The 13,074-nt window shown below is 52.5% G+C and overlaps 3 protein-coding genes across 3 annotated transcripts; 2 read left to right on the top strand and 1 right to left on the bottom strand.

The window, feature by feature from the left end:
* Positions 1–1,964: 1,964 nt before the first annotated feature.
* AYO20_09801 (hypothetical protein) lies at positions 1,965–3,456 on the bottom strand (the record flags this gene model as incomplete). Its single annotated transcript, XM_022648070.1, has 2 exons — positions 1,965–3,098; positions 3,148–3,456. The coding sequence occupies 2 exons, from the start codon at positions 3,454–3,456 to the stop codon at positions 1,965–1,967; spliced, it is 1,443 nt and encodes a 480-aa protein (XP_022495962.1).
* A 480-nt stretch (positions 3,457–3,936) lies between these two features.
* On the top strand, positions 3,937–5,127 carry AYO20_09802 (hypothetical protein; the record flags this gene model as incomplete). Its single annotated transcript, XM_022648071.1, has 3 exons — positions 3,937–4,093; positions 4,149–4,652; positions 4,712–5,127. 3 exons carry the CDS (start codon positions 3,937–3,939, stop codon positions 5,125–5,127), a joined length of 1,077 nt encoding a protein of 358 aa, XP_022495963.1.
* Positions 5,128–11,206: 6,079 nt separating this feature from the next.
* Positions 11,207–12,822, top strand: AYO20_09803 (hypothetical protein; the record flags this gene model as incomplete). The annotated part of the gene is made up of 3 exons (XM_022648072.1): positions 11,207–12,086; positions 12,215–12,272; positions 12,327–12,822. 3 exons carry the CDS (start codon positions 11,207–11,209, stop codon positions 12,820–12,822), a joined length of 1,434 nt encoding a protein of 477 aa, XP_022495964.1.
* Positions 12,823–13,074: the final 252 nt, after the last annotated feature.

The raw sequence follows: 13,074 nt of genomic DNA on the forward strand, positions 1-13,074 counted from the left end.
GAAAAAGGTCTCGTGTTGCAAATCCGTTGCGAAAAAGCTACCCTGGTGTAAAGCAAACTGGCGCATCGACGCTGCCATGAAACAGCAACTTAGCCTCCATAGGCTGCACAAAATCAACATGGTCAACTTACAGGCGATGATACTAGCCTCTGTTGCAAATGCAAGGCCGAGTGACGCATTGGAGATCTTCTCGTAGCCTGAAATGCTAATCAACCAAATCTAAGCAGAAGTCACCTGTTCCTCACTGGGGAAAGCAGAACATTTCCACGAATACAACTGATTCCCCAGAAGTAGATGAGAATAGGTGTCGGAACCCCTGTCTGCATATCTTCCGAGATTTGTGGGGGTTGTCAGTTCTTTTGTCGCTAGTGTAGCAATTAGGAACAAGCGTAGGCAAAAATTCCCGGGCATTTTAAGGCAACACTAATGCTTGTGCTAGGGTCTGATAGATGTCTACAACATTGTTAGATAGTCTGGTCAATGTTTTGACGTAAATATTGGGTGGGTTTTTGTATGCTGACTTTTGCCCACGACTTCGAGTCGCCCAAGACCGAATCCGTCAACGCCTATGCCGATGAGTACAGAAAGGGGCCTTAAGAGGTCTTTGAACACCGTCTAAATTGACCATCCCGCTTGCTGATCCGGGAGTCTGTTGTTCTCCGGCCTCCGGCCCAACAGTGTCGCCGAGGTCGCCAAACGAGTGACGGACGGATCAAACACGAGTCTTCCGATTGGCTACTGAGAAACGCGATGATGTGAAGCTTTCATGTGATTAGACGAATTTGGGTTGGAGCGTCTCATCCGTGTATCTAAGTATGAATGGAATGTAGATCAGATTGATGAAGAAATCCTGTATACAGAATATTATGAAGGGTCGAAGTTGTGTGCGGGTCTTGTATATGAAATATATTGAGTTTGGCGTAGTTGCGTTGTGTCGCATCACGCAAAGTGGCTAGAGACATGGAATTGTGATTGACCGTAGAAATAGGTCACCGGTACTCCAAGGTCTTTGAGTAAAATCCAGTACCGATAGTGCAATAAGAGAGTCGAGTATCAACCACGATTACTAGTTGGGAAGGCAAGAAGGGAAGAGCGTTCTTATCGACGTCAAAAGCGGCGGCGGGCCCAACCCCGCCATACCCAAAACGGCAGGACCGCCTAAAACCGAAGGCGGATTACCCGCAACGACTTTAATACGAGGGGAGTAGTAGGCCAAGCTTGGACCAAGCGCGCTCTGCAAACCCCCCCTCCCTCCCGATGGACCGTCTGGCTGAATATTCCTCCTTCTCGGCGTGGGTTAGGCCTCTTCCCCGCTTGCTTCCCTCCCTGTCAATCAGAAACTTGTCAGCAAGACGCCTATGACATGCGACATGACATGGGCCATGTTTGCAAGGTTGCCTCCGAAAGGGGAGGGTGGAATCACCGCATGTTAATATACAACAGACAGACAGACATAGTTTGCTATGGGTTTGGCAGACAAGACCATACTGATTATTAATAACACCACACTCCCCGCTGATGGGGGGCCCATATTCACCATTATATTCGCCCGCTTCTGCCAAATAAGAGACAAGATCGAACCTGCAAAATCAAACCATGAGATGCCCAATCAAACAAACCTGGCTGGGCCACCATCAGCAGCACCAGCAAGACTGAACCGTTTCCTCTGTCCTCCAAATCTGTCTTGCGTCCCTCCTGATCGGAAAATGAAATGTTACGTCGAAGCACCGTCTCTCAACTCGAAGTGAGGCGATCAGACGAGATACAAACATGCAACGTCGTCTTTTGCCAGCTGGCTTGGAGACTGCAAGCGTCCGCGTACCGAATAAAACTCTCCCAAGATGATCTAGGTGAAAATGTTAGCGACGATGACAACGGTGATGAGGGGGGAACGGGAAGGGAGGAACAACGCTAAAGATACGCAAGTCTATTGCCCCCGGAAAACTCTGAACTCTTGAATCTTATCAACCTTTCCGCTGGCCCACTTGACGTTGACGTGTAGACCGTCGTTGTGGTCGCTGCACCCCCTGTCCGGTCGACTTCTGAACGCCTTTTTTCGGCGCTGGGCTGGCTCTAGGACGCTTCGCAGGTCGCGGCTCCTCGTGATCTTGGTCGTCTTTGCTAACACCATTCGATGGCTTGTCGAGTTGTTGAGCATCACGTTTGGAGGTTGTTGCGGTAGGCTCCGGCCCAGGGATCACGGCAGCCGCCTTGTTTGCTTGCTCGATGAATTCGTCTCGATAGGTCTTTGCCAGGTCGCGAGCGTTTCGGTAGGCAGTCACCCCTTCTCGAAAATTTCTCTCGTTCCCGCTCATCGCATATACGTTCACGAGAGTCATATGGTAAGAAGGTTGGCCTTGAGGGATGGTGGGCGGCGTGGGGTGCACAGCAAAGACGCTCAACATGCCACCTGTGGGACGGAATGTGGTGGCAAGGCTGTAGGCTTTGTTGTCGTATGTGGGCTTCACCTCTCCGTAGTTCTGTAGCTTGTGCATAGCTCGCGCCCCATGCGCTGCATCATGAAGGGCCTGAAGTTGGGCCTCCCGACCACTTCCATCCGAGCCTTTGAGCTCCAAGAAAAAGTTAGGCGCAGCAGGACGAGACCCTGTGGTGCAGGGAATGATGTGCTGATCGAGTTCATCCCGGACGCGCTGGTCAATTGTGTATGGGTTCGCTCCATAATACAGATCAGGCTGGGGAGCAGACATATCTTTGCCCAAGGGTTCAAGGTTGTTGAAGCGATTGTTCAACTCTGTCCGGTGTTGTTTGCCTTCCTTCCCAGTGACGATCGGGATGATCTTGTGCATCGTCGTTGCTTCTGTGCCGGCTTGTTCCAGTTCTGCCCGAAAATCTTCGAGTTCTTCCTCGTCAAACTGAGATGTTCCCACAGATAGTCGCCGCGAAGCAAGACTGGTTCGGATATCGAGAAAATTAAGCGGCTTAGGCTGATGACTGTCATCGGGCAACTTGTGTCCTGGGGGATAGAGGCCGTTTCTGACTAGTTTGCTTTCAAGATTCACCATTTCAACAAATCTCTCAGCAGCGCTTGTTGATTTATCGTCGAGCCGGGGCATGCGGTCGGCAAGCTTTTCAAGTCTCTGGTTAGTCACAACTGGCATAACACCCCAACCGTGAAGGCGTACTTACTCCTATCAGGTGTGATAAATCAGGGCCACCACGGCGAGCGAATCTCTTGAGACGTTGTCGAGCTTGTCCTGTAGGATCTCCGGCATTGGATGTCAAGCTGTATAGTTTTGGCAGATCCGTTTCCTTATGAACTCGGCGGTCATACTCCCTTAGAGAGGCGAGAGTCAATGTAATTTTGGAAAGTGAATCCTGAGAGCATGTGGCTTCGCTGAGCTGAGCACACTCCTCCGGGACAGCATCAGTCTGAGAAACCATGGGTTTTGGCGAGAGCTGTGGTGTTCTCAGTTTCGTCGCTTGAAGCACCGACATCATGGTAGACGAGGGAAGAACAGGAGGCAATAGCGCTTTATTTCAGGCAGGCCGTTGAGGAAGGTTTCAGAGGACGTGGTCATCGGACTGGCAGTTATACCCAGATGACTTAGAATCAAGACAGCTAGGTATGTTGATGAAGGGGGAAAGGGGGGATGATGTGGTTGATTCCCACATACCAGCGCTGTAGACTGCGCAACGCGTTGGCATCGTCCCAGTTGTGCATAACATTGGCACCTCGCAAATGAGGAATTTCCCACATTCCATCTTCTTTGTCTCCTCCCCTCGAGCTTTTTCGGACGCCACGTCGTTTTGTTTTACACAGAAAAGTCACTGTCCGAAACTTCTCGCCTCGATTGAGAGCGCTAGCGTGATCACCAAGCTGCCCTCTGCACCAAAACCTGCCGCCATCCACCAAGTGATACATTCGGCGAGAGCGACGAGGGTCAAACAGGTCGAGAAGGAGTTGCAGGTGGGAAGATGGCATCGGCCTCCAACGAAATGAGCCACAGCAGCGGCAACAACGATGGCAGCGGCAGCGACCTTTTTGTGAAGAGGGTTCAAGAGATCAGGATAGGAGACAAATATCAGTTGATGCGGAAATTGGGGGGCGGCGGCTGCGGTCAGGTCTATTTGGGTAGGATAGAGTGCTTAAAACATCCGATGAGCCAGGCCCGCTGACATTTTCCAAGGACGCGACCTTGACACTGGCCGGGAGGTAGCCATCAAACTCGAGCATTGTATGTCACGGCCGCAGCTACTCAAGAATGAGGTCAACGTGTACCATGATATGGCGGGCAAGATCGGATTCCCTCAGCTCCATTGGGACGGAGACGTGGACGAGTTCAAGGTCCTGGTCCTTGAACTTCTTGGCCCCAGCTTGGAGGACTTGCTTCGATATTGTGGCGGTCGATTTTCCCTCAAGACGACGTTGTTGCTGGCTGACCAACTCCTCCAGCGACTTGAAGTGCTCCATTCCCACCATTACCTGCACTCAGACATCACTCCCCGAAACTTCCTCCTTGGGAGGGGACATCGCGGCAACGTGGTTCATGTCGCTGACTTTGGTCTCACGTTTCCCCACAACCATCCATCGAACGGCTCTTCATGCCCAGCGACTCACCTGCGACAGATTCCTCTGACGCACTTGGTAGGTACCGCGAACTATGCCAGTATCAATGGTCATCAAGGTGGTCGTAAGTGTCTCAGTGGTGGACTTGCATCTGCACGCTCGTAATTCTGACATGGGCCACAGCAGAATCCGCATGCGATGAACTAGAGTCTTTGGGATACGTGCTGGTGTATCTGGCAAAGGGGAGACTTCCTTGGCAACACATCCAGGCCCAACCCATCTTCGTCGTGGATCAGCACCCGTCCCTGCGTATCTCGTTCATGAAGAGCACGATGAGTGCTGAAGAACTCTGCGAAGGCCTTCCTGACGAATTCGCAATGTACATGAATTATGTGCATGGCTTGGAAGAGAGAGACCAGCCTGATTATCGCCATCTTCGAAGACTCTTCGACAATCTTTTCCGACGGCAGGGATTTGAGTCCGACAATGTCTTTGACTGGACACGACTGGAGTTTCTGCGCCTGGAAGCTGCAGCCGACACTGGGCCGTCAACGGTACCAGGCGTTATGGACGGAAGCCGTGAAGGCACTGCGATATAATTCGATGTTCCGGCTGGGGACTCTGCCGCCGGGGCTTCTCAGAGTGCATGGAAATTCCAGGCATAAGGCGAGTTTCAGATGTCGGCCGCGAAGTCCTATTCTCGAGATAACTAGCCCTGGTTTAAAACGCCTGCGCATACTCATGTGACGTGACGAGTCAACCTGCCCAGGTCTTTGAGCAGGGAGATCCACCGAACAGATGTTGCGTTGTGCACACTCTGCAAAACCAAGTTCCGCCGCACCTCCGGGGGATCAAGACGATCCGAAAAGCGAATGGTCAGAAGAGATGGTGGCACTCGATGTGCAATCGAAGGACCAAGTTTGAAGAGGAATGCCAGGGGTAATCCGCTTGATGGCGGAAAGGTTGGACTATTTTCTCATGTCATAGTAACGGCTTCTAAGTGAAGTCAACGAGACAGGATATTGGCTCCTTGATCCGGTAGCATTACAATCAAAAGCGAAGACCAATGTCGGTCCCATTGGAAATGAAGGCTCCCTGACTCTCTGCTGGTGCGATCGCGGCCGGCCGAAATCTGCACGGAGACGTAGCATTCCACGTGGAGAGTCTGCCATCCTTCAAAGACAGATTTCCAAGTTATAGAAAATCTTTCGCGGTGTGGTCGATCTCAGTCAGATTAAACATCATCCGCAGCCGACTGGAGTCATATCTGAGCGGTCGTGGTGTCCTCTTCCGCTTCATTTTCATCTGCGTGATCGGAACTTGTCGTCGGCTGATCCATTGCTAGCTTCTGCATGTCGCAAAGATATGCGATTAAAAGTCGTCTGGCTAATCTCCCGCCCCGTGTCGCACCTTAGGTTACCATCCCTATCCCAGACGCTGCCGCCAGGCGGTGACGATGGCGACGAGGACAATACATGGGGTTCAGTACCAGCATCTGCCAGCCTGCCATGCAGTCATCTAGACCTACCGAGATAAATGGGTTAATCTCAGGTATCTCATCGTGGACTCCTAAGTCGCTGGCTTTCGCTACGGATCAATTCGATGTGAGCGGTCCGAAAGATCCAGGGGCATGTACAAGATGTGGCCTGGGGTACAGTTTCGTCACGGGACTTGCTTCGGGCTGACTTAGGCTGTCAGAACGTGCCCGTTCCTCGCAGCCGAGCGGGTGATGTTGGAGCGCGAATCGAGCGACATTGTCGTCACTGAGGACATCAAGTGCTCGATGACTTCCCAGCAGCAGGAGCTCTCCTGGAATATCTTAACATCGTGATGGTGGCGGACGGGAAGGCTCAAGGGTCGACGTGGACCGACAGCAATAGAATTTTCCACATGAGTAGCTGGGCGTACCCCTCTGGCTATGGATCCATGAACGCTGCTGGTCTTCGAACCAGCCACAGGTAATGATTGCAGCAGCACATCCCCAACAAGTCTGGTGCAAGCCTGTGCAGACCCCGTCTAAAAGCCAATCTCCGTTGCGGACTTGAGGGTGGCTCCGGCGAAGATGTTCCTACATTGCAGGTCGCCAGGTGCAACAACGGGGAGGGTGGCTGCAAAGTACTAGGCGAAGACTCCCTGATAGAGGCTCGCTTTGCGTTGGGTGCCTTCATGCTCTGGCATTGCTCATTCATTGCGTTGATTGGTTCTGATTTCGTGGCGAAAGGTCCGCTGTTACCCACCGATCGAACGCCATAACCAGTTCGGAATAGAGCCTGGCGCAGGGATCTGTCTCCGAGACCATGCGATCCGCTCGGTGATCAAATGGCACGCCCGTGAAGCAGACATTCCTTCACCAGCATCTTCTCTCAGGGTGTGAGAGTTAGCCATGTTGCGTCTAGAGCCTGCCCGTTCACCATAAATGGAATTTGCTGCGAGACGCGCAGACGAGACACGTCGATGTCGCTCAATAATTGCTGTTGACGGCTCCGTCGCAATGGCAATGGCGCTGTAGCAGCATAGTTAGGACCTGATATCGAAGGTGGCCTGGCTTGTCACGCTCCAGACCTGAGGATATCATTGGGCAATCTAGAGCAGGAGGAATCTCTGCTGTTAGAGCACCATTGTGGCATCACTTTCGAGACGAAGCAAATTTAATCTCGAAGAGGTGGTGGAGCGGAAGAAGTGTCGAGGGTGTTGCAGCACTAGCCTCGTGTGGGTTTCTCAGCCTTGAGGAGGTTTCTCAGCCTTGTGATTGGTATTATCACGTGACACTGACGTCAGGGCACCTGAAACTCCAGACTTCTCCCTTCTGTCAAACCCTAGAGTAGGTGTGTTCAACACACAGAATCACTGTCCAACAGGCCCGTTAACCCCATGTTGATCTAGAAAAGCTTGTACAAGGTCTATGAGCCCATGTGACCAGATGTTGATGCCGCTTTCACAGAAACAATTCTCACCAGACTGTTTGTGGGAGCCCGACACGTTGACAGCTCCGCCGCAGTTTGTCTCTTCAACCTCTCTTTGCCCTCGATGACGAACCCTCGCTTGTGACGATTCGTACCTACTCTTTGCCTCCAAGGGCACTATGCGAACGATGTCTTGACGCGTCCTTTGATCAGTGGTCAACCAACGGAAGATGACATTTTTGTTGAGCATACATTCTTATCAGTGTGTGTCTCGGAGCGTGAATAGACGGATCAGCAACAATACCTTTATCATGTCTTGGGACGTAGCTGATCCAAACCACAACATCTCAAACCCTCCAGAGACGTCCGATCGAGCAGCCCACGAGGTGCTTTGGCCGAACTGTCCGCTGCGATCGTCGATAACCCGATCAAGGGCATCTGCTGGTAACTGGGAATCAGGGATGAAGAAGAAGAAAAGATGGAGATTTGAGTTGGCATACTGCAATGAATCGGCCGCTTTTGCCTTGTCTGAACGGAGACAATACACATCCACTCCGGACTAGTGGCACATTTCATTGAGATATAGGAGCCCAGTGCTCTGTTGCTCTTTGCGATATCTTCGAAGTGAGGATGTGGTTTTCGTGACTCTAGTCCAACGCGTGTGGTCCGCAGTCGCGGACGATACCAGTTTCAAAGGAACCCCAAGCGTCTCGGTCGATCAGTATGGCGAGCATCAGTCGATCTGGACAAGTACGGCAGGATCGAAGGAGATAACATAAACTAATGGTTCGCTTGACAGGAAAGCATCTTTGGCAGAGGCTTTGAATCTCATTCACGACGCTGACTCCGACCGCAAGCAAATCTGGTGGGTCATTGATGTGCCTTTGCCAAGTAGACGGATGCAGAACACACGCTGGACGCACTGGAAGCAATGCCGGACAGCCGAAGTAATGAGAGGATACTGCGCTCCTTGAGGTCTCCTTGATTCCCCGACCCTAACAGGACCAGTGACTGGTCGAGACTCAACACCCTGATCGCAGTTACTTGAGACTGCGATGCTCTCCTCGCTCCCATTGAGGTTAGAGCCGTTCAAACCAGGTACGTGACGAGCACACGAGACACTGCGCATTCTGTGTTTGTCAATGGACCATAGTCTTTATTGCTGAGGACGCCACATCCTCATACGGTCTCGACATCAATTGTTCTCTTTCTCAACATCCGGTCTGTCCGACCAATGCTGGCTGAAATCAACAAGCCCAGGCCCGATACTCAAAAAGAAAAGGCGACAGTAGATCACAGATTACCAGCATTTCATGCATGTTTGAGCGATATCGTTTGGACAGTTCGACTCGGCTTGTTACATGAAAGTAATCGAAGGACCAGCGGCCGGAATTCGACCCTTTAGCGGTGGATAAAACAATGGGCATCAAGATTGGAGAAGATGCATGAGATGAGCGAGACGGGCGAAAATAAGCGTCTTCCACGGCCTTTGCCTATTTCCCTTCCTATGCCTCAAGTATCTGGTGTTGGTAAGCCTTGCGTGAGATTCTGATCACGTGAGAGAGGAAGCAAGGCTGTATGTATACAGAGAACAGAGAGCGGAGGGGACAAGGCGTGGTGTAGGAGGATGGTTTGATTGCACATATGTGCGGCGTCTGTCTCATGCTTAGAGGAGCAGATGTGCCAATGGCTGGCGATGGGATTCTTCCTGTCACGTCCTCCTTGTCCAGATCTTGTGGCAGAGAGCCGAAGAGAAATGTCGGGTGTTGTTGTTGGTCGATCCGAAGTTGTGGTATAGCCTAGGAGTGGTGGGTTACATGGCTTGGTCCCTAGGAGGGTGGTAGTGGTGGCAAGCCTGTAGCAAACATGCCAGGGGTGCCACGCTTTGCTTAGGGGCGAGTGAGGCTTGCCCCCTTCGCGGTGATGGCCTAGAGCCCCCAAGGCTGGCAGGCTAAGAGGAGTGTGAGGCTAGCCTAGATAGTTGGGCATTCCTACCCACGAGTGTTCACCCTTCTCGCCTATCCAAATGCTCGGTAGGGAGCGAGGGTCTAGAGCAAGGACCCCAATAGCAAACTAATACCTACCCAGGGACGAGGTACTCGGCTGTACCCAGAAACCCAGCATGCACGGGCCTTTCCTCCTCTTTTTTTCCCCCTCGTCTTCGTATCCTCCGTCTCCCTACGCCTCATCTTCCTCTTCCTCACACCCACCAAAGAGTACCCAATTCCCTCTCATGGCTCCCTTCTTTAGGTTCAGGCCATCTTCTACCTGAACGCCACGAGTCTCTGTGGTTTCCTAACACAAGATCCCTTGCAAATCCCTTACTTGTCCCTGAAACTTGTCCCCATCAACTAGTGGTCCGCAGTCAGGCTTCTCGGCTGTCAATGGCCAAGCTGCGCTAAACGTCTCCGCGGCACGCCGGTCGTCGGCCATGGATCCTCGGTGACGCTGGACGGGGCCATGATTGGCCTCTCACAAATCATGTTGGGACAGTTGTATTCGTCCTGGACAACTGTCAAACTGCTTCCAGCGCTCTATGCCTTGGACGCCGTACCATGTAACTTTGGACACCTGGGAACCATTCACAAGGATGACGTTCATCTCGATAGGGCCACGGGCAGAGCAGTGGTATGTGTGTCTCTCTCCTGTGGTCCCCTTGCCCATGACGATCACTGACAGGAGTGCACGGTGGCTGTGTGGGAATGAGGCTGTCAGGTCAGATCAACGACCATCGGTCTCGCTCATCGCGACCCAGACACGCGGCTCGGTAGATTGATCCCTGTGTAACCTCGACCCCCTTCACGCTACTTTCGACGGCATCGCATCCGCAAACATTCATTTGCCAACCTCAATTTGTTTGCTTTCCATGACAAAAGGCCCAGGCCAGCTGAATGAACCACATGGAACCCCCAGATCATCCTGACCCTGGATTTTCCCACCAAGTGAGGCGCAGAGACCTCCCACGTCCAACTCCCAACAAGGCTAAAACCAGAGTGATTGAGACTGTGATTGTTTTACATCTCGGATTCCAAGACCCCACACCCATCATCATTACACCAGCCAGAGCAAGCAGCATGCAGTGCGGTTGATGGCTATCAGAGTTTTCCACCATATCACATGCGCTAAGAAGCGCGGGATGGCACTTTGGGGCCGCAAAAAAGGAAAGCAGGTTCAAATTCCATGAATGGAAAGTGACAGGGTCGGAGATCCTTGTCAAGAAACGGGTCTGACAGAGGCCCTTGGGGTTAAACAATGCGGCACGGCGAGCTGATGGCGGCCACGCTCGACAAGTGGTGATGTCAAAACTGTTCGGCGAGCGCAGCATCCCAGGCCTAGCTCGAAGGATACTGGTAGACAGAGTGACGGTGCAGGGTATCGACAACGAGATCAGACAGCAGGTGGAGCCCCGTCATCGGTCACCAACGACAAGAAGTATGGTTCAGGGACCGAAGGCTAGAGTCGCTGCTTCACTCACGTTGGTTGTGGTATACCTGTGCCTTGCCCTGCAACTCTCGAACCTGTCAATCCAGTCTATCAGTGAGCGCCGGCCAACCTGCCCGTGCCCCCGAAAAGCCTGCCAGCCTCCATATACTGCCTCTGCAGCCATATCAAAATCCAACCGCATGCCTCCCCTTCCTTCCAGGCCGTCTCGATCTAAGCTGTGGTTGGAAACCAGTTCCCTTGACCTCCTAAGGTGCGCGATGACCTCCCCGCCAACTCTGTTACATAGAGACGGGAATCTATCTGATTGTTTAATTGACCTCTCCCAGGTATCATGGAGACCGTCGCACAAAGCGAAGACCTTGGCCGTTGTATCCTCGCCGTTCTATTGACTTGGATTTTCGCAGAGGACAATGCCTTTGACTTGTCATGCCGGCCAGCATTCGGAGTCATCACACCTTGGAATATAACCCAGACCCAAATGTTTATCAATGCGCACTTTGCCGGCCGAAACCTGCGCTGGGTCGAAGTTTGGCAGCAGGCCTATCACCTGGGCAAGCTTCTTGAGGATGCCGGGTATGAGAATAGCGACAGCAAGTTATGGAGTATACATTTCAACTGGCTGATGAATGCGGCCATTATCTACCTCTGTGCAGTTTCACGAACCGTCACAAGAGACTTCCACCGCCCTCGGGCTTTGCCAGTGGAGGTGATGACCCAGTTCATTGGTCGACTCTTCAATATGCCATTCACCATCCAGGACCTTGAGTACCACATCACCCACTGGGTCACCGTGCTCTCTGGCTGCGCTGGGAAAGTGCAGGCCAACCCGAACGCCTCTGCTACCAAATTGGAGTGGACCATGGCCAAGTATTTAACGGTGCCTTTGTCTCCTCTGATGCCGAATATCTCACGACAACTGTGTGGCCCTTACAGACGTTTTCATGAAGAGGTAGTGCAGTGGTACCCACCTCGTGTGTGGAGAAATCGCCTCACACCCATGTCGCCATACCAGACGAGTAGCACGGACATCGTCTTTAACCCCGGCGCATATACCAGCGACCACGACCTCCCTTGCGGTCTACGCGTGAGACAATTTGTACCCCGGAGAAGCGAGCGACGTGACCTGCCCGTCCTCGTGTGGTTCGCTGGCGGTGGATGGATGCTGGGAGACATTTCGGGAGACAATAATGTACTCAGTCAGATTGCGGTCGGTAAGTCTGTTCTTTGTTCAAAGCATGAGCAGGTACTGATTCTTCTGTGGATTGTGGATGTCGGGTTTTCAGCGGTGCTTATCGCCGTCGCGAGTTTCCTATCCCGCATGATGACGCCTTGGTGATAGCAGACTGGGTCCGGAATCGAGTGGGTAGGCGAAACATAATTATTGCTGGTGTATCATCGTGAGATGCCCTGGATCCCAGCTGAATGCCGACTCTGCTGATCTGCAATCACAGGGGCGGAAACCTCGCTGCGGCCACAGCGTTGACATGGTCAGCGCAGGGACGCCCTCCCGCCGGACTGCTCCTCATTGCTCCCAGCCTGGATAACACGTGGGACTGTGAAGAACGATGGCGGGAGAACTGGGACGCTCCCTGGCTGACTCCCGCAACGATGCAATTCTTCCAGAACCGGTGCTTTCAGGGACCTGGAGACAGATCCAAGGAGAATTGGAGGGCGAGCCCAATCTACGCCAACCAGAGGATAATCGAAGCTACCCGAGCCTTCCCGACGAAGGTTGTGGCTATGGGTGGTGATATCCTGTGTCAAGAAAGCATAGATTTTGTGGCGCGCTTGGAGGCGGCCAGATGTCCGACGACTCTGAGCATCTTTCCCTATGGTCACACGGGCTTGTTGATGCAGGGTATTGTGGGAACGGCTCTGATCGAAGAGATGATTCAGTGGATCAAGCGGCGAACAAAAAGTCCTGGCGGGGTCTCCCAATCCTGGTGATGTTCCCGGGATTCCTGTATGTGCGGATGTTTGGATGGGGATGTACAACCATCGGAAGAGAGGCGAGGGCGTAAGGGAAGGATATGTTGTATGGTGTACAGGATAGGATGATGGTGTGGTCAGTCTCCCGGTCTGTTGATCTATATTTTTTCGGACTTGTGTATCAGGATACCTTTGGACATGTTGTCTTGCAAGTCCTCGCGAGAAAGGGGACGGAGTGGGAAAGAGAATGAAACGAAGGGACGAGGAAGA

Source organism: Fonsecaea nubica (genome assembly GCF_001646965.1).
Source record: "Fonsecaea nubica strain CBS 269.64 chromosome Unknown Scaff95, whole genome shotgun sequence".
NCBI classification, from domain to species: Eukaryota; Fungi; Ascomycota; class Eurotiomycetes; order Chaetothyriales; family Herpotrichiellaceae; genus Fonsecaea; species Fonsecaea nubica.